Source organism: Lutra lutra, chromosome 8, assembly GCF_902655055.1.
Source record: "Lutra lutra chromosome 8, mLutLut1.2, whole genome shotgun sequence".
NCBI classification, from domain to species: Eukaryota; Metazoa; Chordata; class Mammalia; order Carnivora; family Mustelidae; genus Lutra; species Lutra lutra.
Window position 1 is genome coordinate 68691822 of NC_062285.1, and position 23829 is coordinate 68715650.

Below are 23829 nucleotides of genomic sequence, written 5' to 3' on the forward strand. Positions count from 1 at the left end.
ACTCTGGTAAGCTTCCTAACACCAGTTGAAGTCACTCTTAAAGACAATCCATGTTATACCACAGATCTTTATATTTCTGTCAGCTTATTTATTTAATTGATAATTTATATAGGTTTTCTTTATAAGAATTCTACATGGATTCTTGAGAAATCTAAGTAGAAAAAATTATGTTTTCTCCTGGGAGAAAGCATTCGCATAGTACTTAATGCTCCATTGAACTTTATTCATTGAGAAAATGAGTTTTGCATCTCAGAATAAATAGAAAAAGAAAGAATGCCCTTCTGAGTAAAGTAGGACTTTATGCCTTATATCATGTACCCTGTTTTAAATTTTAATTGAGAGTGGGCAAAAGTGGCAGCTTTTTCCTAGTAATTTTTGGAAATTGGGGAAATGGTTTCGATTTGAACACTGTGAGATGAAGGGTTCCAATTCAGATTTGATTTGCATCCATGACTTTTAATCCTAAATCTGCAGACATTGTAGATATTTTATTGTCCTCCTTTGAAAAGTGAGATTTTATGACTCTCCTTCTGTCTCCAGTTACTTCTGAGCCACAAAAAGTTTGATTGTTTTGGAGATCAGAATTATCTTGGAATTTAATTATTATTTTTTCTTTTTTGATATTGGAGTTTTGAGCATTCCTAACCAGGATGATTTATTGAATGTTTTTAATGTGCCAGTTATTCTCTAAGCATTTTTCATGTTATTCCTTTTGTAATTTTCACAATAAGAAATAGGAACTATATTAATACCATTTTACAGACAGAGAAATCAAGGCAAAGAAGTAAGGTGCCTAATGTCACAGAACTAACAAATGGTGCAGCCAGAACTTGAACCCTGACAGTAGGCTTCCAACAATTCACTCATGACTAATATGCTATATTTCCATAACAATAAAACTGTAAATTGTGGCAATTAAATAAAAGCTTTCAACCTGGGCAATGGTCTTAACTCTATGATTCTTTGGTAGTTGTTGATAATGCGGTCACTAGGAAGAATGAAGAGAGTACTTAAGAAACCTTTTTTGTTTTGTTTTGTTTTGTTTTTAAAGATTTTATTTATTTATTTGACAGACAGAAATCACAAGTAGGCAGAGGCAGGCAGAGAGAGAGAGGGAAAGCAGGTTCCCTGCTGAGCAGAGAGGCCGATGCGGGGCTCGAGCTCGATTCCAGAACCCTGGGATCATGCCCTGAGCCGAAGGCAGAGGCCTAACCCACTGAGCCACCCAGGCGCCCCAAGAAACCTTTTAACATAAGTATGTCACTACCTAACATTTTCTATTACCCAAAGAAGTAGAGGAAGCATTACTAGGTAGCAAGACTATGTAATGGGAAGGTACGTAGAGAGAAATGAGTATTACAGATTTTGAAAGAAAATCCTGGTAGCTGTTGAAAGGGCCAGTGCATTATAGAAGAGAGCTGTCTTGGATTATGAGAATAAGATCATGACCTGAGTCGAAGGCAGATACTTAATGACTGAGCCACCCAGGCGCCCCTATAGATCCATATTTTAATGTAAGAAATTTCAGCATATAATTCTGTATTAATCTGTGTGTGCTTATTAGCCTTTTCAGTGTTAGCAAAATTACAGTTGAGAATGACATATAAAAAGAAAAATTAAAATCATGATTAAATAATTTTTGATAACCCTTTCACTAAATAATATAATTTATGAAATTTGAAAGACACATTGGTCTCTGATAACAGTGATGTGTAAATGCCATAAAATCCAGATACTAGTTTTGTAATGCAATAATACTAGTCACTGGATTGTTACATAAGTTGATATTCCAGTTTGTGGTTACATGTGCTTATAATAACATATGGTTATACTTTTTACATGCATTTTTGTTTATCTGACACGATTTCCCAGTGTAAATGTTCTTTCCTTAAATCAGATGAACATGATTTGACACTCATTATTTTCATGATACAATGTAATTATCAGCAGAAGCTGTTTCCTATTCTTTGTCTTCCTGTCCTCTTTAGTACTTGTCATAAATCTTGTGCATATATCAGTTTTTAAATTCTCTGTCTAGATTGAGAACTTTCGTTTCCTCTATTTAGAAAAGATTATTTACTCAGTGGATTCCCCTGCCTTTTTTTGACAGCTATAACAGCGTTGTCCAGTATAAATACAGTGCAAATTCTATATGTAATTTAAAATGTTCTGGTAGCAGCATTAAAAACTAAAACCAATGAAACTGATGTAATAATATATTTTATTTAACTCTGTATATGCAAAATGTTATTTTAATATGGAATCAATACAAAGTTATTTTTTTAAAGATTTAATTATTTGAGAAAGAGAGATAGCGACAGAGATAAGGAGAGGCAGAAAGAGCAGGGAGGAGAGGGAGAAGCAGACTGCCCACTGAGCAGGGATCCCAACTTGGGACTTGATCCCAGGACCCTGGGATCATGACCGGAGCCAAAGACAGACACTTCACCGACTGAGTCACCCAGGTGCCCCATTATGAAATTATTAATGAGGCACTTTACATTGTTTTATACTAGGTCTTTGAATCCTGGTATGTTCTCTTGCTTGCAGTGTACTGCATTCAGGCTGGCCCTGTTTCAAATGCCCTGTTGCAGCATCTGGGTTGGCAGTTACGATAGTTGATAGCACCATGTAGCCCCATTGAATCCATACAGTATATATCATAAGTAACTTTATATCAGGTATTTGTTTTAAACTTTTAACTCCATTTTGTCTGTATTTCACAGAAGTTGAGAGGTATCCCCTTATAAAGTGGGGAAAAAACTGGTCAGATATCTATATTATTTTATGTATAAATTTGACCATAGGAAACCCAACAGATAATCTGATCTTTCAGCCTAGGGAGATTATCTCAGTCAAAAATTTAAGTGAACAAAGCTTGACAGTGTTACTTGCTTACCATCCCATTTTGTTTTATTAGCTAGGGTACTTCCGACAGTGGAGGTGATAATTATATTCACAGATTAGAAACTTCAGGAAGTGGTGTTATCTTGGGTCAGAATTCTAAGGGTATGTTTAACTGAGTTCATCAACTTGAAATTAATTCTGGAACAAACATCTTGTGCATCTGTGAAGCATACAGAAGTGTGGTAATGCTGTTGCTCAGGTAACCAGTTGACTTTAAAATGGGTATCCTGAGCTAGTTTGGAACTGAAGAGACATAGTTATTTGTCCTTTTTTATTTAAACACACTGGCAGTGGTCAGAGAGTGCGGAGATATTGCTTGACCTTGGCATGAATAATTGTGTAAATGTATCAATTTTCAACAAGTTAAACCACTTTACTAAAATCATCTCCATAATTCCCACCATTTCTTCAAGGGATGTGAAGAAAGACTATTTAAACCTCATTTTAACAATTGCAAAGCTGAAGTGCTGAGAAACTGACTTGTCTGGGTTACAAAGCAATCAGTGGTGGTATCTTTGAAAAGCTTCAAATGCTTGAAGTAGCTTCAGCTGACTTTGTAGCTTAATTTAAAATTCAGGGAGCATTAACAGAACAGCTCTGCATTAAAACCATGTGTCTCTAATGTGGGACTGATTGTAAATGGGCCACCAAGTAGATCTCTGTCTCCCAGAACGTGATTTGATGGAAAGGCTGAACTAGTGAACTGCCAGTCATAAAATTTGGCTCTTGAAGTCTGCTGAGAAAGGAGAGAAGTTTTCTTATTAGCACTCTGCTCTGTATCGAATGTAGTCTTTTTAAATAGTGAGTGACACTTATGACAAGAAAGCACAAACTCCATTGATCTGTGAAATGCCAGATAAATGCTATCATTTTCTTGTATGTTACCTTTGAAGATATTTGATAAACACGCTTGATGTTTTATTTCTGCAATTACTGCATCATCACGGTGGGAAAAAACAGTGATTCTTGGTCCAGAGCTTCACTCAAAAACTTATTTATAAGTTGTCTAAGACATTTATGACTCATTTAGAAGAGACATGTGCAAAACCTTTTATTTGTCTCATTTATTTTAAATTCCCTCATTTATTCTAATTGATCCTTCCTTAACAATTATCCTCTGTTTGCAGTTAACCCTGAATGTTCTAAGTGTGTATTCAGTAGACAATGTTCAGCCTCTTTTATTGTTCCAACACCTACCACTTCTTTGAGACTTTTAAAAAATGTTGATTAACGGAATTTCCTAATTGACATGTTATTTACTGACATACTACTCCCCCCCACACACACACCTCCTACAAATCTAGGTAATGATTTTTCTCATATGCAGTTTTTGAGGGTTTTGTCCCCTTTTCTCTTCAATCTACAATTCTTAACCCTCATTAAAGACTGATTTAATTATTTATATATATTGATACCTAAAGTGCTAATCAAATCTTTATATTTGTATGTCTCTGTGTTCTAGTAGAAACTTCATTAGTTATGGAAAAAATTGTTATTGAAATTGTTTATATATTATTGTTATAAGAAATTGTTCCTCATGTGCTAAACAGGTTGTCAGGCTAGTGACAATACACATCTCTAATATTTATACAGTGATATTTTAATTACCTTTAATGCATTTTATATATCCTTCCACTTTTGTGTTAATTTTTGTCTATTGGTTTTCTGTCCAGGCCCAATTTAAATGCTATCGGTTGTCTGAAAGCTTTCCCTGTACATGTGAATTCATTTACTCCCTCTCTCTCTTGGGTCTTCTGTTTACCATTTAGGAATGTTTATTAGCGTATCTGTATGTTAAGACTTAGGCTGAAATTTTGTTTCTGCCTTATCTTTCATATTAAAGCTAAACTCTCGGAGGCCAAGGACTTCGTTTTGTCTTATTATTTTCTCACACTGTAAACTATAGTATTATATTATTAATGTCCTTTAATGTATTAACTTCTTGCTGTGTTATTTCAATATTACAGAAGAGAGAATTTGAAATAACTCTGTTGTCTTTCTGATGAACACACTGTTCTCTGTCAGTGCTTGTTATTTATCTTCTCCTTTCTACCCTACTTGAAATTATGACATGGCCTTGAATAATATTAGTGATTATGTTTCTCTAGTGAAACTTCAGGCAATGAGTAATTAATTCAGCTGTCATTTTCTCTCTCTCTTTCTCTCTCTCTTTTTTTTTTTTTACCATTTGCAGGTATCTTAGATTTTATATTCACATATCTATGATCTTCTTATTATACAAATTAATTTTTCTACTTTATTCCATGTTCAAATACGGGTGATTTTCACTGAGTAAACAGCAGAATTGCCAAATTCAAATCACAAACACACTTTACACTGAATTTTGATTTATGATCAGCTTATTATTTATTTCATTTGCCTCTATTAGAATATAAACAGTCAAATTCGAAATGTAAATTAATTTCTAGTTTTTACATAAGGTAATATTAGAGTCCTTAGGGCTCTTAGTGTTAATTCTTTATTTTACAAAGAAGAGACTGAGCCTACTTAATTATGTCCAATTTGAATTAATCATCAGTTTCATCACTAAGTCTGCCTTTCCTCTCATAGGTTTTATTCTATCATGAGATTACCAGGGATGATACTCAAAATGTTTATCAACCATCAGAATAGATGAGAGCTATATAATGAAAGTAGAGTCCTAGAAATCCTTTTCTTTGCCAGGGTCAGCCTTTTCATTGTTGGATGCAGCGGGGGCTGGAGAGCCTTGGGGAAAGTCCTTGGGAACTGGGGTAGTAGGAAGACACACCAGAGATTGAACAGTGAAGAGTAGACAATAGATTTAGAGCAGACTCACTCTGAACAGTGGGTGAGTAGACAAATGTTTTTGTATTTCTAGAATGACTTTGACTCTACTGGATTTACACCCCTGAGTATTATCTCCAGGAGTTACCATAATCCCAGGTTTGCAGACTTGAAAGATCATAATTATATCGACCCTTCCCTTGCTCTCAGCTACCACATCCTGTCAGTTGCCAACTTCAGCATCTCTAAGGAATAAATAATGAAATCATGCCACTACTGTCACTGGTATGAATTCTTGACATTCCCAAAGTTAATTCTATATTTACAGTTTCCACAAGGTTAAAAGATGAAATAAATATGGGTATTTATGAAAAGGGTATAAATGTTTTTACTAGGCTAAAAGTGGTAATATGTATGTTTGCTAGCCCTGCAGAAGCAGTTGAGACACAGGAGGAATTTTAACAGACTTTGCTGAGTTCCTCCCTGTTTTTCATACCCAGATAATATTATAATATAGTAATCTATAGTGACAGCTCCCTTCCTGGAGCAGGTCCTCTACCTAAAGACTCTCAGGCAGTTAGGTGGAAGGTCAAAGGTTCCTCCTGAGCCTTCTGTTTCTTAAAAATAATCAGCCTACAATAATCCATATGCTAAAGAGATGTACTTTGGGGTGACATGAGTTGTTCCCCTGTAGCATAGAAAAAGAACTCATATTCCCTGAAAATGTTACTTTTTATTTGGTCTGTAGACATGATTTAGTATTCAAATCTAAATTTTAAAATCTGAATACCATTGACCAAAACATTTCCACCTAAATGGAAAGTGTAAAACACAAAGAAAAGAAAATAGAAGACCATGAAATAGTCTCTGAATTTGGAAGTCTTTCTAAATGTAGTAGGAGATAGAGCAAAAAGGTTCTTTTGTTAAAATGAGCTTTTTTTTTTTTTTAAGATTTTATTTATTTATTTAACAGAGATCACAAGTAGGCAGAGAGGCAGGCAGCGGGGAGGGAAGCAGGCTCCCTGCTGTCGCCGGGCTCAATCTCAGGTCCCCAGGACCATGACCTGAGTGGAAGGCAGAGGCTTTAACCCACTGAGCCACCCAGGTGCCCCGAAAATGAGCTTTTTAAGTGAATACTAATGTCACATAGAAAAGTGCACAAGTCATAAATACACAGCTCCCTGAAATTTCGTAGATGGAATTTACCATGTATATATTCAGCACCCACATCAAAACATGACTTGAATATTTCTATTCAAGCACTGCAGAAGGCACCTCCTTCCTCTTCCATTCAATTTTTTGTGCCTCTTGCCCAATACCCACTTTTCCAGACTTTCATTAGCATGGCTTAGTGTTGCCTGTTTTTGAATTTTATATAAATGGAATTGCATAGTAGGTTCTCTTTTTTTGTCTGGTTTTCCTTAACATTAAATTTGTGAAATTTGTTCATGTTACATGTGATTTGTTCATCCTACTACTGAGAGACTTTTTTTTCAGTTATTAGTATGATTAGTGCTTCATGAACATATTTGTGTATACTTTTTGGTTATACATTGTGAAATTCAATCCAGTTGTTTATATACCTAGGAAAGCGTCATATGGTGCTGTGTGAATGAGGTGGCAAGGTTAAACTGGCTCACAGATCACCCATTAATTCCAAGTTTCCCATTGATTTTTATAGAAACAACATCTTAATTTTTTTCTCACTCATTTAATTAATATATAGTCACTCTTGCCTTATTAGCTTCAGAGACGGAAACATCTAAATCATATGCAAATTCCATCTGTATTTTCCGTATATAGGGTTCTAGATCCTATTTTAATGTTGAGCAATAACAAAAAGGAAAGTTTTAATTGTACTTTATTCTCCAAAAAAATTAAGATACCACCTGCCTTACGGCTGATGGTTTTGATTCAAGTTCCTGTTAACATCTCCATGGGTCCTTAGTTTTTGTCCAAATTGAAAACATTTCTATTTCTATCCAAAGCATTCAAGAATAATTTCTTATAAAGATGCTTTTTCACCAAACAACAGTCTCCTAATGAAAGGAAGCAGAGTTTTAAAAACCATTTTGAGAGATGGACACTTGTGTAGACAAGACAGTCATTCAACTCTGAAGCAACCCAACATTACTTATTTTGATTATTTTTATTATCATTTCATGCCACCCTTCAGACTATTTCAGTTTGTAATTGTAGTCTGAGAAAAAATACAGTTTATTTATATTATAACATGCATGAGAAATGTGTTGATTTTTTTCCAAGAGAAAAACACAAAGGCTTACCTCTTTCCCCATTCATGGTCATTGTTTTTAGCCACTAAAGTACTGGATAAAATGTAGTCTTGATTAACATATTTGTGACTTCATGTAGTTTTATCAATTGTATTCATGTTTAAAAGGGTTTTCCCGTTGCTTATGTTGAAGAATATTTTGCACATCTCTATAATGATTTTGTGTCATCTCCATTCTATGAAATAGAAAACCTTAACCTTTTTGTATAATCAAGAATAAAATACATATTTTTTTCACTTACTGCCAGAAACATTGTGGACCATTTGCAGCTGGGTGTCTCCATGAGAAACACTTGGGGCCCTTTTCTTACTATAATACCTCTCCAGATACTGCTTAAATGGGCTTGGGATACAGTCTAAATGGGAATTGTTTGAAAATTTGAAAAAAACTCCCCAGGTCATCCTAATGCAGATTTGGGTTGAGAACAATTGTTAGTTAGAAACTCACTCTAGAATCCTGTAGGCATTAATTACCTGTTATCTTCCTCATTTTGCTGATAAATGAATTAAGGTTAAGTTTCTTGCTCCGGATTGTCTTCATGGTTGGTGCATTATTATAGATAATGCTGCTATAAACATCTGGGTCCATGTATCCCTTTGATTAATATTTTTATATTCTTTGGGTAAATATCTACTAGTGCAGTTGCTGGGTAATAGGATAGTTCTATTCTTGACTTTTTGTGGAAACTCCATACTGTTTTCCAAAGTGGCTGCACCGGTTTGCATGCTCACCAGCAGTGCAGAAGGGTTCCCCTTTCTCCACATCCTCATCAACACCTATTGTTTCTTGTGTTGTTGATTTTAGCCATTCTGACAGGTATAAGGTGATATCTTACTGTAATTTTGATTTGTATTTCCCTGATGATGAATGATGTTGAGCATCTTTTCATGAGTCTGTGAGTTATCTGTATATCTTCTTTGGCAAAACATTTATTCATAGCTTCTGCCCATTTTTTAATTGGATTATTCACTTTTTGGGTGTTGAGTTTTGTAAGTTCCTTATATATTTTGGATATTAACTCTTTCTCAGATATGTCATTTGCAAATATCTTCTCTCATTCCATAACTATGGAATGCCTTTTAGTTTTGTTGATTGTTTCCTTTGCTGTATAGAAGTTTCTTATTTTGATGAAGCTTTTGCTTAGTTCTGTTGAGAGACTCCCAAATTTAAACCTAGTGAATGGTCTCAATCAGACAGTACTAGAACACATGATGACTTCATGCCAGAGGAACAACAATGTCTCAGATCACATCAATCTAAGTCTGTTGTGCTTTCTTCTACAAAACCCAGATAACACTATCTTTCTAACTGATACAGATATTTTCAAGACCTGTCTAGGTTTTACCCTGCTTCTATTTATCTCCCCCAAGATTACTTTCATCATTCACTGTATTTCCTTTTTTTTTTTTTTTGCCCCAATTCCTCTTTTTAAAGTTACATATCACAGTAGAGAATGTGTATCAGGCTATTAGAAATATGAGGCTAGAGAATTGGAGACATGCTGGAGTATAAATCAAAGGCATAAATTGGAGGATCTTCTAATTAAAAGATCTCTTTGACACAATAGAAGTATATAGGATTACTCACTGGGAGTTTTGGGGGGAAATTCTACAGAGCTGGCAATAAAAGTCTTCCAATTAAATGAAACTTAGAGTTGTGAGTGATGAAGACTTTCAGATAATAAAGATGCTGATCATTTATGCAATAAGATATATTGATAGGCAATCATCACCTATTATTTTCTCCGTGATTTTGAACACCGAGACAATTTGAGATTTTATGTAACCTGTAGATATTGTATAACTGTATTGTGTTTATTAATCACCTACTAGAATTCCAGATACATATAAAACTAAACTTAGTGACAACTAAGTCCTAGAAAAAACAGTTTATTAAAACTTAGCAAATGAGAAGTTCACTACAGACATGAATTTGCTTTACCTTTACTTTTTAACAATTTTAATATTTCATTAAAATTGGCTAGTCAGAAAGAGAGAGTGAAATGAATAAGAAAGAGACAATGTGGTGTGTGCAATCTTTTTGTTACATAAATTGCTCTTATGGAATAGCTTGGTAATTCAATTTCAAGATCATTCATTATGAGTTTTAAATTTAATTTGGTATCCCAAGCAATTTTACATATTTCTTCTCAATTCTTAAAGAAAAAAAAATCCCAGTAGGAAATATTATTGTTCTTTTCCCAGATATGAAAGTTCAAGTTCAAAATATGGAAATGGTTTGTCCATTTTACATGACTATTAGGTAGTCACTGGTTTTCAAATCAAACTACTGCTTATTGCTCTAATTATCTTTCTAGGTACTGCTAGTATAGGATAAATGGAACATGATAGTCAGAATTCCAGATCTTTCTTTGAAACATAAGTTCATACCTTTAGCATTTGATGATGACTCTTGTAGACATTACCTGAGAGAATTAAAACAAGGTAAAAATATATTGTAGCCATTTATTCATGTTGCATTCATATCATGTTTAGAAAGGAAATTTTCATAATTGCTAATCTGGAGAAAAATTAAGACAAATAGAATATTGTCACTCCCAATAACAATTTAGGTTTGAGTATATTTGAGTGCTTGGTGTTGTTCACATATTTTTTTAAAATTTTTGACCAAATGACTGACTGCTGTAAGAGCTGAGTTCCCTAATTGATATTTTATGGTCCAAAAGTTTGATTTGCTGCTCCCCATCAAGCCATTTTCTAAGATATTTTTCTTGCAAGAACCCAAAACAAATTTCTGGTGTTCTGTTCAGAATAGTTCAAGATAATCAACTGAACTGTCTTGGGGAAATGAATAGGAAAATGTATTTTATGGTTTTGAGGGATGAAAAAATTTTACTAGAAAGCCTGCTGATTTACCCAAAGTCAGTAGATACCAAAGGTAAAAGTTGTAGGCAGACATTATTTTTATGGTGTTGCATAGATATTTCTTTCATTTCCACTAGAAAATGCACAGATACTTATACTGTATTTTAAGGACAAAGTTTCTGTTATGCTTATTATTAAAAAGAAAGTGCTTCTATACATAAATATTATTCTATCTAAGCAACCCAAACACCAATTCACTGAGTACTTTTAATTCTTTGATTAATGTCTGAGATATCTCTCTCTTAGGAACTCAGTGATTCTGAAATTTTGCTTCATAGTCTACTGGAGTCTTGTTTGGTTAAAAAATAATTAATTTATTCAAGCTTCTAAAACACACAAAAAAATTTTTATGAGGTAGGTTATTCTATTTCTGTATTTTAGTACTTTGAAGATAATCACATTGTTTTTTGTTGTTGTTTTGGTAAAGATTTTATTTATTTGACAAGAGAGAGAGAGAAAGAGAGAGAAAGCATGTGCCAGCATACAACTAGGGGGAGTGGCAGGCAGAGGCAGAGGGAGAAGGAGAAGCAGGCTCCCTGCTGAGCAAGGAACCTGATGCCAGGCTCAATCCCAGGACCCTGGAACAATGACCTAGCGGAAGGCAGATGCTTAACCGACTGAGCCACCCAGATGTGCCTATATTCACATTGTTAAAACCATTATTATAAAATGAACATGCCTTAAAAACACATAAAGTTATTAAAGCCTAAAACTTTTACCTAAAAAGATTTTTTCTCCATAGTGTAAGAAAATAATTTTCATTTTGAGAAGTGAAAGGGTAATAATGTAGAAATTCAAAGAAAATCTTATAAATCTTGAATGGCCATAAGTAGTTACTACTTTTGTATTAATGTAAAAATAAGCACGCAATCTCCAATGTGGAGGAATTCTTTCATATCTGAAAGTTCTGAGATACCAAATGAGATCTAAGTCAGGGATTACAGTTCTGTCAGTTCTAAATGTGCAATTTCACCACAGTGCAGTAATTATTTTTTAAAATTTACAAGATGTGCATTTTTTACTAACAATGTCTCGTCTACACAGCACAAAATAAAGTAAGTTTTTTTAAGTACTTGGTCTTATTTGAGATAAATATTCTAGGCAATTTGGTGGGAGCTGGAATTACTCCTTTTTGGACCTGAATGATCTGAATTGTCTATACATGTTAATTAAAAACTACAACCACAGTAATTTACATAGCTTTTTACTGGATACAGACTTTTTCTTTCCTTGTAGGTCTCCTAAATCTAAAACCTTGAAACTGACCAAAGAAAGCTCTCCATTTTAACTAGAGGTTTGAAAGAATTTCAATAGCAAATGTATTTTCATCTCCTTCTATTTGGGCTTCACCCTTGGGATTTGATCCTAGCTGCCCTTCTGGAGTCCCTCAGTTTGTCAGGAAGATAATGGACAGTGTGGGGACGGGTGGCCAGAGAGAGTATGGAAACTGGTAGACTGCTTTATAAGCCAGGTTGGCAAGAGAGCTAGGACATTTATGATGTCTGTTGGCAACTCTGGCATGACAGTGGGAAGTGGTGCCCCAGCACACAGAATGGACAGGAAATGCCAGAGGAAAAGAAGAGATTGTTTGCCAATGAAAAGAACCCAACCTCGGGTAGCAGTGCATTGTAGTATGCAACTTGCCAACTTTTGCTACTTAGGGGTGGGAGTTGTGTGTGTTGTGTGTGTGTGTGTGTGTGTGTGTGAGAGAGAGAGAAAGAGAGAGAGGGAGACAGTGGTGTGTGTGTGAGAGAGAGAGACAGTGTGTGGTGTGTGTGTGTGTAACTCCTGTCAGAATTTTTTCCTTGTGCTTTTTATTAAAAAAAAACAAACTTTAAAAAAAAACAAAACTTTGTAGAGAAATGATAGAATCCCTGTGTTCCATTTTCATCATTATGAAAAAGCAAACAATGAAACTATTATGTCTTAAAAACATATAATGGTATTCAAGGCTTACAGAGAATGAGCAAAACTAGCAATATAATATGAAATCTAGATAGATGAACAGACATATTTATCTATGAACCGGGGCAACTTTGAGTGAAAAGTAAAATATAAACAAGTACTAATCTATATTCAGTAGTTAGCCTAGAAATATACCATGTATATAAATGGTATATAAATGAACAATTTATAAAAGCAGCTGATGCTTTACTCAAAATTTCTTAGAGCTATGAATTGAATTTATCTTCTCATAACTAAAGTATATATATTTTAAAATTCTTGAATGAAGGTATCTGTTATCAATATGTTGGAAAGGGAGTAATTACTTTGAACTGCATTTATATGGCTATAGACCACTGACAGCAAAAGAATAAAAAGGTACACGAATAGAGATTTAATATCTCATTTTTTAAAACTTAAATCTTTTGAAAAAATTTTAAAAATTAAAAAATATGAAACTGATCTTTTGGCCATTATTTTATGCTCATCCTGCCTCTGGTATTTTGTTGTTGCTTTGCTTAGTATAATACTAATTTTCATTATTCTCATTAGTGTGAAAAAATAATACTCATTGGCTTATAGTTTAAATTTCAGAAATTGGTTAGTGCATCACACAGATCTACCTTTCTAGAGATTAATATTTAAGGTAAGAACTAGAATTCAATCACTTTGAAAGTATAGAGGAAAAAGTATGTGATATGGATGACAAATGTTTCATAGTTCATGAAATTAGAGGATATCCTAACTTTAGACATTATCTCAGTTAACTTTTTTTTCAGATTTTCTTTATTAGAGAGAGAGAGAGAGAGCACAAATATGGGGAGTGGCAGAGAGGGAGAAGCAGGTTGCCCACTGAGCAGGGAGCTCTATGCAGGGGTAGATCCCAGAACCCTGGGATCATGACCTGAGCCCAAGGCAGACACTTGACCAACTGAGCCACCCAGGTGCCCCTCTCAATTCACTTTTTAATTTATATAATCCTAGAAAAATATCCAAAGATCCTGGCTAGCTAAAGAAATTTCATCCTACCTTTCAACGAATTAAATTGCATTTGTGAAACTATTGCTAGGTAGAAGTGATTTTATATTAAGAATTTTTGGCTATATATACAATTTGTTTCCTCTTTCAGTAAATTTTAATTTGAGTGAGAATATTTTGCTTGATGATGTTTTGATGCATTAAGCTTATTACAGGAAATGGAAAAGAATTAAAGGTAATTAGGTAAAAAAAATTAGACTTTATGTGTAGTTAAAATTGATATAATGTCAATACATACACATGGAATTTAAACAATGTAACATTTATAAATATACTTTAAAAATATGTCTATATCCTGTGTTTAAAAAAATGGATTGGCTATGTGGGCAAACAGTTTGGGCTTAAATATCGTAAATCATCATACATAACATTTTCTTTAGTATGGTATGTATCATTTTGTGCATCAATGTAAACCACATTAAAAATATTGTCAGAGCCCCTGGGTGGCTCAGTCATGTAAATGTCTGCCTTTGGCTCAGGTCAGGCTCAGGCTCTCGCAAATAAATAAAATCTTAAAAAAAAATACATTGTCTTGTCTTAGAAAGTGTTGTTTATCCCAAGTCTTTGTACAGATATAATAAATAAGTGGAAATAAAGTTAATAAATGAAATATTAATATTAAATAATAATAGATAAAATACAAACATACTAAAATGTACAACTATTATATATTACTAGATTACATTTTATATATATATTTATAGCCAAAATGACAATAGGGCTGACTTATTTTATACATATGTGTTATTTATATCTTTTTAAATTTCTATCTATATTAAAAATGGATCAAGGAGCAGGTGTGGATAAGACTGATAAAATTAGCCCATTTTTCCTGCTGCATTGTTAATATTTGAGAGTGATTATATCTGTTTTCCTCTTGAAGGCCCAGAAATATTATTGTAACCTATGGAGGCAAGAAAAATAATGGAAACCTCTTGAAATTACTTAAAATTTCAACAAAGCTAGAGATATGATCACTTGTACATTGAATACATTCATATAAATTTATATATAATCATTTCTACCTTATAAAACATAAACCAGTACTTTACAAAAGAAAAAAAAGTACTGTAAGGATGTGTTTGTAACTTGCATTTACTAGCAGAATTAATTAAGAATCATAATAGTTTGGCAAATTTACATACAGACAAGCTCATAATCTTAAGAATACTTACAGGTCATATTTCTGGATTTTTTTTTTTTAAGGTAAACTAGATTCTCCCTCAGGATTTGAGTAAGTTACATGGGAAAAGAGACTTGATTCTGTTGAAATTTTGAATTAGAGATACTTCTTTAAGAATCAGTGGAGGGTAGGGGTGCCCGAGTGACTCAGTTTCTTAAAGTGTCTCACTTAGGTTCAAGTCATGATCTCAGGGTTCTGGAATTGAGCTCTGTGTTGGGCTCCCTGCTCAGCGGGGAATCTGCTTCTCCCTCTTCCTCTGCCCCTCCCCCTGCTTGTGCTCACTCTCTTCCTCTCAAATAAATAAATAAATAATCAGTGGAGGCTGGTATTCTCTTGTTTAAACAAAACCAAACAGAACATTCTTAGATATTGAAAAGCTTTGTCAAAGTCAAAGGTTTTGACTACAGTAAAAATAAAGAAAATTAGCAAAATCAGGGATAGCTGATACATTGTTATCTGGACTCATAAAGATGAGTTTTTGTGTTGATCATGGGAATTCACAAATCCTATGGCATATTTTACTTGTCATGGAGTCAATGGTTTGGTTTTAGTCACCTCTAGAAAAACACTGCTGCTCTTTTCCTATAAATATAGATTTAAACAGGAATGTTTACAACCTATCAGTTGAATTAGGGTCACCATAACTGCACTTCATTTAAAAGTGTCTCATTCTGTGACTGCTTAATCTCTAGCTATTTTCAAAAATACTGCTATGCTTGCTAGGACTGGCCCAGATTAGACAAGATAGAGGGACAAAGGAAATCACTATGTTGCATGCAAATGGAGGAGACAGTGATATCCGGGACTGTTGTTTCCGTGGGAAAGATCATCCCAGCATTTGAGCCAAAATATTTTCAACATCCTAGAGAAATTGTCTTTAATATACTATTTGTTTACAAATCCCTGTTTGAGAGATCCTTCAACACATACCTGAAACATGGCACATAGGTGTACTACAAGGCAGAGGAGTCGCACTAGAACAGTACAAGCCACAGGTGTGTGTGTAACTCCCAAATAATCTCAGCACAGCATTTATCAATTCATAAGCCTATTACAGCCTCACAAGTTACTTTTATTAAAGCTTTCTTAAAATTATACATATAATTTTATATCTACATATCTCTATATATCTAGAATCATATTCTTAGTAATTGGAAAAATATAGTGTCTTTTTCAAGGAGTTAAACAACTTTCACAGAAAGAATCAAATGAGTTCTCTGAGTTTATTTTCAAAACAATAAGCAGACATTGCCTCCAATTTTTAAGTGAAGGCATAAGGACCCCGAAGTTGGCTGACTTACTCCAGATCACACAGTGATGGAGAAAGGGATGAGACGAGTTCAGTACATGCATGTCATTTGTATACGTTATGTGCAAAACTAGTTTACTGGCAGTCAAGAAAGTGAGACTCCTCTGTTATCCTCAAGGCAGGGTGGTCTTCATGAGGATCACCAGAAATGGCCAGCAAAAGGCAATATTAGTATTGCCTGCCTCTCTTTTCTCTGCCTTTGTTTGATGTGATTGCGTGGTTGTACTCCTGTGGGAAAAGAAGAGTTGTTTGCTTTGCTCTCAGAGTTGTTTTAAGGAGGTGGAGAGGGTAACAGTGGTTAATGGGAATCACACTCGTGCCGTTCTCTGAGACTGAATATAATCTGAGGCAACTTTGTTAATATTACTGGCAAAATCAGATCACAGAAGGACTGTGATATTAACTTGAATCTATTTCCAACTTTCAACAGTGCCCATTGTGTACCAGGCAGTGAGGTAGATGCCGAAAACATGGAGATGAGTTTATCACCTTTCTTACCTTCAAGTATGATGAAGGCTGAGAGGGGAACTAAATAAACAACAGGTATAATACAATACAGGATTTGTGATGGTAGAGAGATACTGACTTCTTGAAGAGCAAAGAGGGAACGGCATGAAGCAGGAAAGGCTTCTTGGAGGACATAATAGTTAGGCTATAAAAGTTGGTGATGCTGGGAAAGAAGGGGCCAAAAATGGAAGAGAGGGGTTAGACATATTTGCTAAGTAAGGACTATCCTAGAGATTTCAAATATAAATGTGAATGTGCATAGTATCTATTTTTTCACTATTAATAGAGCATAGAAATAATATATAAATTTTATTTAACAATTTAATAGATTTCCTCAAACAAAGCTTTTAGAGCCAGACTACTAGCTATATAATAGTAATCAATTTGCTTTAAATGTCCTTTAATTTTTTTTTTCCTCAGTAGCATATATCTATTATAAAAAGTATGGAGAGCAAATTGGAGATGTAAACAGACACAAATTGGATAAACAGCCCTGGAGTAGACTTTATTTTATAAATGCAGTCAGAGAGACATTACATAGAATCATTATTTTAGTTGCAATTAAATTAACAGGAAATAGCAAAGCAGTATTATTGAATCACAAGGAAATTATTGGTTGTGATTTATAATGAAAGTCTTCCCATCATATCTCTCTGTATAGTGATAATTGTTTTAATATTATATTATTAAAAATCGGGACAGTTAAAAATATTAAGGTAAATTAAATTTGCCTTTTAATCTCCATAAAATCTAGGAATAGTTGATGATGGGGGAAAAAGATAATTATAAGTCCATGAAAATTACATTTAATTCTTTCTTTTTAAAGTATTTATCTAAGCAATTTTTGAAGTAGGACAGGTTGCAAAGGAAACTATAAAAATTCTCCTGTATTCCAAAAGATTGATGACAAAATTCACCTGGGAGTCAATCCACTTATCCACCCAAATTCTTCAGATTTATTCTGGAGACAAAGCACCTTGTATCAAGGGTTGACAAGTTTACTGCCACCTCCTCTTAACTGCTTTATATTGATGACCTTTTGACACATCCTCACTTCATGATCATCTGTCTCTCTGGCTCTGAATATACAATGATGTATTTTCTTTATCTCACAGAATTGTTGTTGTAGAGGCTGAAATGCAATTTGTGACTCAGTACATTTTCTCCTCTACAACACAGGATAGCATTGCATTTATATGACATGCAAATTCAGTGTTTTATTCAAAATAATAATCTTAGACAAGACTCAGAAGGGGAGGTGCAAATATTTTATTCATTCTTTTATTTATATCCTGTCTCATTCTGGAAAGGATCCAAGATAATTTACAGAAACCCATGTAATGAGACATGGTGAACTATAAACTGGGTGAGGAAATTGAAGTAAAGGGGAAATAAGGGTAAGAAGCCTGAAAAGTCTGCACAGGACAGCATGTCATGAAGACCTATCCTGCAAGAAATGGGCCGCTGATTTGGCCATAAGCCCTCTCTAACAACTAACTCAGGGGGAAAAGAAGTCTCCATTTCATGATAAATAGGATCCTCTCAGAATTGTACCTCATTGGTCCTCACTCAGTTCTGTAGAGAGTAACAAATTTACCAAATTTACCAAAGCAAAATAGAACCAAATATCAGAGAATTGCTTTTTAGGGAGTTCCAGAATGACTGCAACAGGGGCACACCTATGTGGGGTATGATAAACCTGACCATTGCCATTGCGTCCAGATTTGCCACTCTGCTGGACTTTTGTTATCTGGATGGGTATTACATGTTCTTGCAACTTGACTGAGTAATTAATTGTATCTACTTGAGATCAGTAATATTGCTTCTCTCTACTAAGTTTTTGGTGAGTGTTGAGTGGTGGGAATTTAATGTTAATAGTAATAGCTCAACATTGAATGGAAACAATCAACCAGATGAGGATTAGCATAGTTAGAAAACTGCCAGAAGGGCTTAGGTGATTCAAGGTTTTGTTTAAGTCCTCTATATGAAGTTCTCACCACTAGTGTGTAGATCTGCTTCTGGAAGTTAGAGGTCAGGGTGATACTGGTGTAAAGAGGGATGCATTATTTAGAATATTATGATGTATGTACAAGATCTTTGAGATAATGGAGAACTGGGAGGCTGGAAATCTAAGTGAGGTGTGTTTTAAATAATGTAATAAAAACCTTTCTTATTGCAAAATCTTACTGAAATTAATGGCAACTAGTTTTTCCTTCCAAATCCCATCTTTAGAAATTACTGTTTTGGTTGGCTAGATAACAGTTTTTTTGTTGCTTGTTTCTGGTCATCAGGTCTTTACAACTAAGCATTAAACATATACATATATATTTTTAACTATAAAATTATAAGTTAAAAAATTATAAAAATTATAAAATACATATAAAAACATTTCTATATATTTATATTTATTTATAATATATATTTATTTGTGTGTGTATGCTGTTTATTTAATGGTAACAAACACCTTGTGTTTGCAAAGTATATGGGCCAAGCTTAAATTCTATGATATAAACAGCAGTGACATCCCTTATGGTGTGTTTACCAACTTTAGTTCCTCCCGTCTTTATCTGCTTTATCTCCTTCCTCTGTAAACTTCCTTAGGTAAGCTTCAGTAATCACACTGACAAGGTTTTTATAGTGAGCACTAATGCATGCTTACTCAGTCCTTATCCCTCCCCATCTAAACTGAGAAGGTACCTGTAGAAGATCTGCTTTCTGAGAAGACAATTATGATTGCTTTAACGTGAAGAAATTTGGAATAACCATGTTGGTATTAGCAATGTACTTTGAAGCTGTTATTATCAAAAATAAAGCTTGGTGACTCTTAATCCCATGTTAAAAAATAATGTCCTATTACATCTTGGTCATAACAAAGTTCGAAGAATTCTATATACTGTATTTATAATTATTGATATAAGTAATAAGTTTTTGAGTGTCTTAAACTTTTTTTTTTAAAGATTTTATTTATTTATTTGACAGAGAGATCACAAGTAGATGGAGAGGCAGGCAGAGAGAGAGAGAGGGAAGCAGGCTCCCTGCTGAGCAGAGAGCCCGATGCGGGACTCGATCCGAGGACCCTGAGATCATGACCTGAACCGAAGGCAGCGGCTTAACCCACTGAGCCACCCAGGCGCCCAAGTGTCTTAAACTTTCATCCTAATAAATTGTTAATCATTTTGGTAGCATAGATGATAACAGTGTTTTTAGATATGAGTGATTAAAACTAAAATACTGGTTTGAAATATTAATATTGGTGGGATAAATTAAAAATTATTGGAATGCTAACAAAATGTAATTTTGAGTGTATATAATTTGGGGTTAAAGAACAATGAAGTTATGTATGAGTCTCTTAAAATATGTTATTAAGTTATGCTCATAGTAATATTAAGCATTTTTTTCATGATTAAACCATGCATTTGTAGAAAACTTGAAAGTATATTTGACAAATGTATGAAAGCTAATATTATATATTTTCCCCCTTAAATTTAGTCATGATTTCATTGGAGAATTTACCACAAGCTATAGGGAACTTTCTAGAGGACAATCGCAATTCAACGTATATGAGGTAAGAGGATTTATATTTTATTATTTTCCTCTGGAATAAGTAAATTTATGCTTTAAAAGTGTAGATTTTGCAAAGGGTAATTTTCAAAATATAACCAACTACCAATATATGTAAGAGTCTTTAATCTTATTGAACAGACTTGTTTCTGAGACTGAATGGTATTGTATTATTTCTCTTCAAGTCTCATGGTCTTTTAACTCTGTTTTGAGAAATCTAAAAATTCTTGCCTATGAAACTGTTATTTTTATTTTTTTAAAGATTTTATTTATTTATTTGACAGACAGAAATCACGAGTAGGCAGAGAGGCAGGCAGAGAGAGAGGAGGAAGCAGGCTCCCCACCGAGCAGAGAGCCCGATGCGGGGCTCGATCCCAGGACTCTCGGATCATGACCTGAGCCGAAGGCAGAGGCTTTAACCCACTGAGCCACCAGGCGCCCCAAAACTTTGTTTTTTGTTTTTTGTTTTTTGTTTTTTTTTTAATTTTTTTCCACAAACCTCACGGGTTTTGTTTTGTTTTTTCCTTTTTTTTTTTTTTTTTGCCTTTCTACCAACCTCCTCCCCAATACCTTCTTAGTAAAAAGAGAAGAACAATGCATTTTCATTATGTCAGCTTGGTGTTTTAAAATGAACTGTGGTCTGCTTTGTATGTTTGAGCACCTTCATTGTAGTTTACTTGAAGACTGAATGGAATGACAAAATATAATTGAGTCATTAAAGAAATCCAGGTTATTAAAGCAAGCACAGTAGCTCTTTCTGCCTTAAACCTACCTTGCCAGTTAACTCCCCGATATGTATTGAGCACATGGTATGTTCTGGCACTGTTAATACTTGGGCTAAGTTACCACACATTCTCTTTAATATTTTTATTTAACAAACATCAAAGGCAAAGGAGAATATCTCAGTATCAGTTAATAATGGTAACTCTTTCCCTGCCAGGTTGACATGAATATTGACCTCTTTTAAGTTAGTAGTGGAACACTTTCCATCTTCTAACATGTTCTTACTAAAGCTAAAGCAGTAACATTCCATTCATTCCCTCATTCATTCATTCACTGGAAATAAACTATTTATTCACATCGATTTTACATTCCATGTTCTCTGTTAAGGCCCTGGGGATAAAGAGATGGTTAAAAATTTCAGTGCCTTGGGGCACCTTGGTGTCTCAGTCGATTAAGCATCTGACTCTTGATTTCAGCTCAGGCATGATGTAAGGGCTGTGAGATCGAGCCCCACATTGGGCTCTGCACTAGTCATGGAGCCTGCTTAAGATTCTCTCATTCCCTCCAAAAAAAAAAACCTCCGTGTCTAACGGGAGACAAGCCCATCAAATATGTTTAGTGTGTCATGATAATGGGTACATAGAATATTTTACTTAGTAGAGTATGAGATATTGCAGATTAAACTTCCCAGCCACAACAAAGATGGAGTAATGGATCAATTTTTCTATCTGGGTCTTCCAAGGAACGACTATTAAGGCTCTAAACAGGCAATGAAAGTAATATAAGACAGCTTATCCTTGTATGGATGCCTGCTTTCTCTGCCCACCTTTGGGCTTCTAGATCTCCAGCATTATAATTGAGCTTTTAAAAAACCCCTGCAGCTTTACAGACTGGTTTTGGCAGACAAAGACCTTCTCCTGTCAGTTCCTGAGCTGATGAGATGACCTCCAGAGCTGCAGTCATGCTGGACTAGAGCTGCTTTTGAGGCTAGTAGGTCTGTAGTAGCATCCATGGTTGGGGGTGCTTGTTACCAGCAGCTGGAGCGGGCATGGACTCTGTCCGGCCCCTGTGCATGAGACTGGCTCCAGCACTTTATTCAGGAGGGTGACTCTGAACCAGGGTTGCTTTTCAGGGTGCACAGCTAGGTTCTCAGCCAGATGGCCTCTTATTAAGTGCGAGGGCGTGTGTGGCTCCTGCCAAGTCTCTTGGAGGAGTCCCCTCTGATCCCACATGGGTCTCTAAGTAGGCAGGACTGGCTCTGGACCAGACCTAGAAGGGTCAGCCCCTGAGTCCCATGGCTTTGGTCTGTACTGGCTCTGGGGCATGTCCCCGACTAGTCCCTGGGTGGGCTAGATTGCTTTGTGACCATGGTCCGAGGGGCTGGGACCAAATAAATATAAGGATATTTCATGGTCTCCTAAGGTGCAGACATGAACATCTCTTGGTGGGTCTTTGTGCCAGCAGGATTGCTCACAAACTATGGCTGGAAAGAGCTGGAATTAAGTAAGTATTAGGCCCTTTTAGGATCTAGATGATTGCAGACAGGATTGTTTCCTTCTGGGACCCTGGACCCATAGGACTGTTGGTGGACTGCAGCTGGGAGGGGGCTAGAGCAGAATATAGGGCCCTTGTGGGATCTCTAAGCTTGCACAAGCTCCCAGGCATGGAGACAGGAGTGTCCCCTGCTGGCTCCACATACCTGCAGTCCTTCGGATTCATTGAAATGGTATGTGTTTGCTCTCTGCTCCAGCCACCTTGGGCCAGTTACTTTTTCCTCTTTCTAGACCGTTATGTCCATCCCTTTTTAATGTAGCCTTTGCTTAAATTAATAAAGTTTTGTTCAAATAATACTTGCCATAAATGCTTTTAACTTTTTTTGCCTGTCTAAATGCTTCCATGTGTGTTTTGGATTGGGATGTGCTAAAGAATTTTCTCCTTCATTTATTTTTATTTATCCTGTTAGATTGACAGGTCTTACTCATCTTTACATTCCCTATATTCTTCAGTGTCTTGTACAATATAGGAGTGCAGTAATATTTCCTAATGGAATAAACGGTCAGAAATTAAATCTTGGTCCACAAACCAGACTTTTACTAATTACTACCTAGCCTCAGTATCTGGTGGAAATTACTACCCCTGATAGCAATAGAGTAACAGAGTCCTTATGTATGTACATAATTTGGGTGATTTGCTATGTTAGTGTTTTTAACCTAATAACAAAAAAGTTATGTATCTTGGCTATACTTTTCTTTACCTGTTTATTATTTACTACAAAGTACTACAAAGCAGTCATTATTATTTAGGACCTAGGATGTCAAATTCTCTCTCCCACCAAGAAGATACAGATGGATAAAGATAATCAATGCATAAAGTAATTGAGAAGAATAGTACTGAAAAAATGTATTTTTTAAAAAGATGGTCTCACACACACACACACACACACACAAAGATGGTCACCAGTACATTTTGTAGAGAAGTTTGGCTGAAGGACCGTCCAGGAGTCATACTAAAGGCATTTGTAAAGGAGCAAATGCATCAGGAGTGAAGGCAGCAGTTTGAACTACACATTTTATAAAAATTTTTGTGTAAAACCTAACACAGTGTATTTGTTTTATCTGCTTTTCAAGGTGGTGAATCCCAAAAAAAAAGGAAAAAAGAAAAAATATACTAATTCAGGAACAGTAAGTCAAATTTTATGTTATTCACTAAGGA

The 23829-nt window shown here is 34.9% G+C and overlaps 1 protein-coding gene across 2 annotated transcripts in view; it reads left to right on the forward strand.

Moving 5' to 3' along the window:
* CPNE8 (copine 8) overlaps nucleotides 1–23829 on the forward strand; it is a 205200-nt gene that overhangs the window by 117014 nt on the left and 64357 nt on the right. For both annotated transcript variants that reach the window (XM_047742512.1, XM_047742511.1), the window contains exons 11-12: nucleotides 20323–20398; nucleotides 23745–23798. In XM_047742512.1, coding sequence (XP_047598468.1) covers nucleotides 20323–20398; nucleotides 23745–23798 — 130 coding nt within the window. The remainder of the gene's footprint in view (nucleotides 1–20322; nucleotides 20399–23744; nucleotides 23799–23829) is intronic.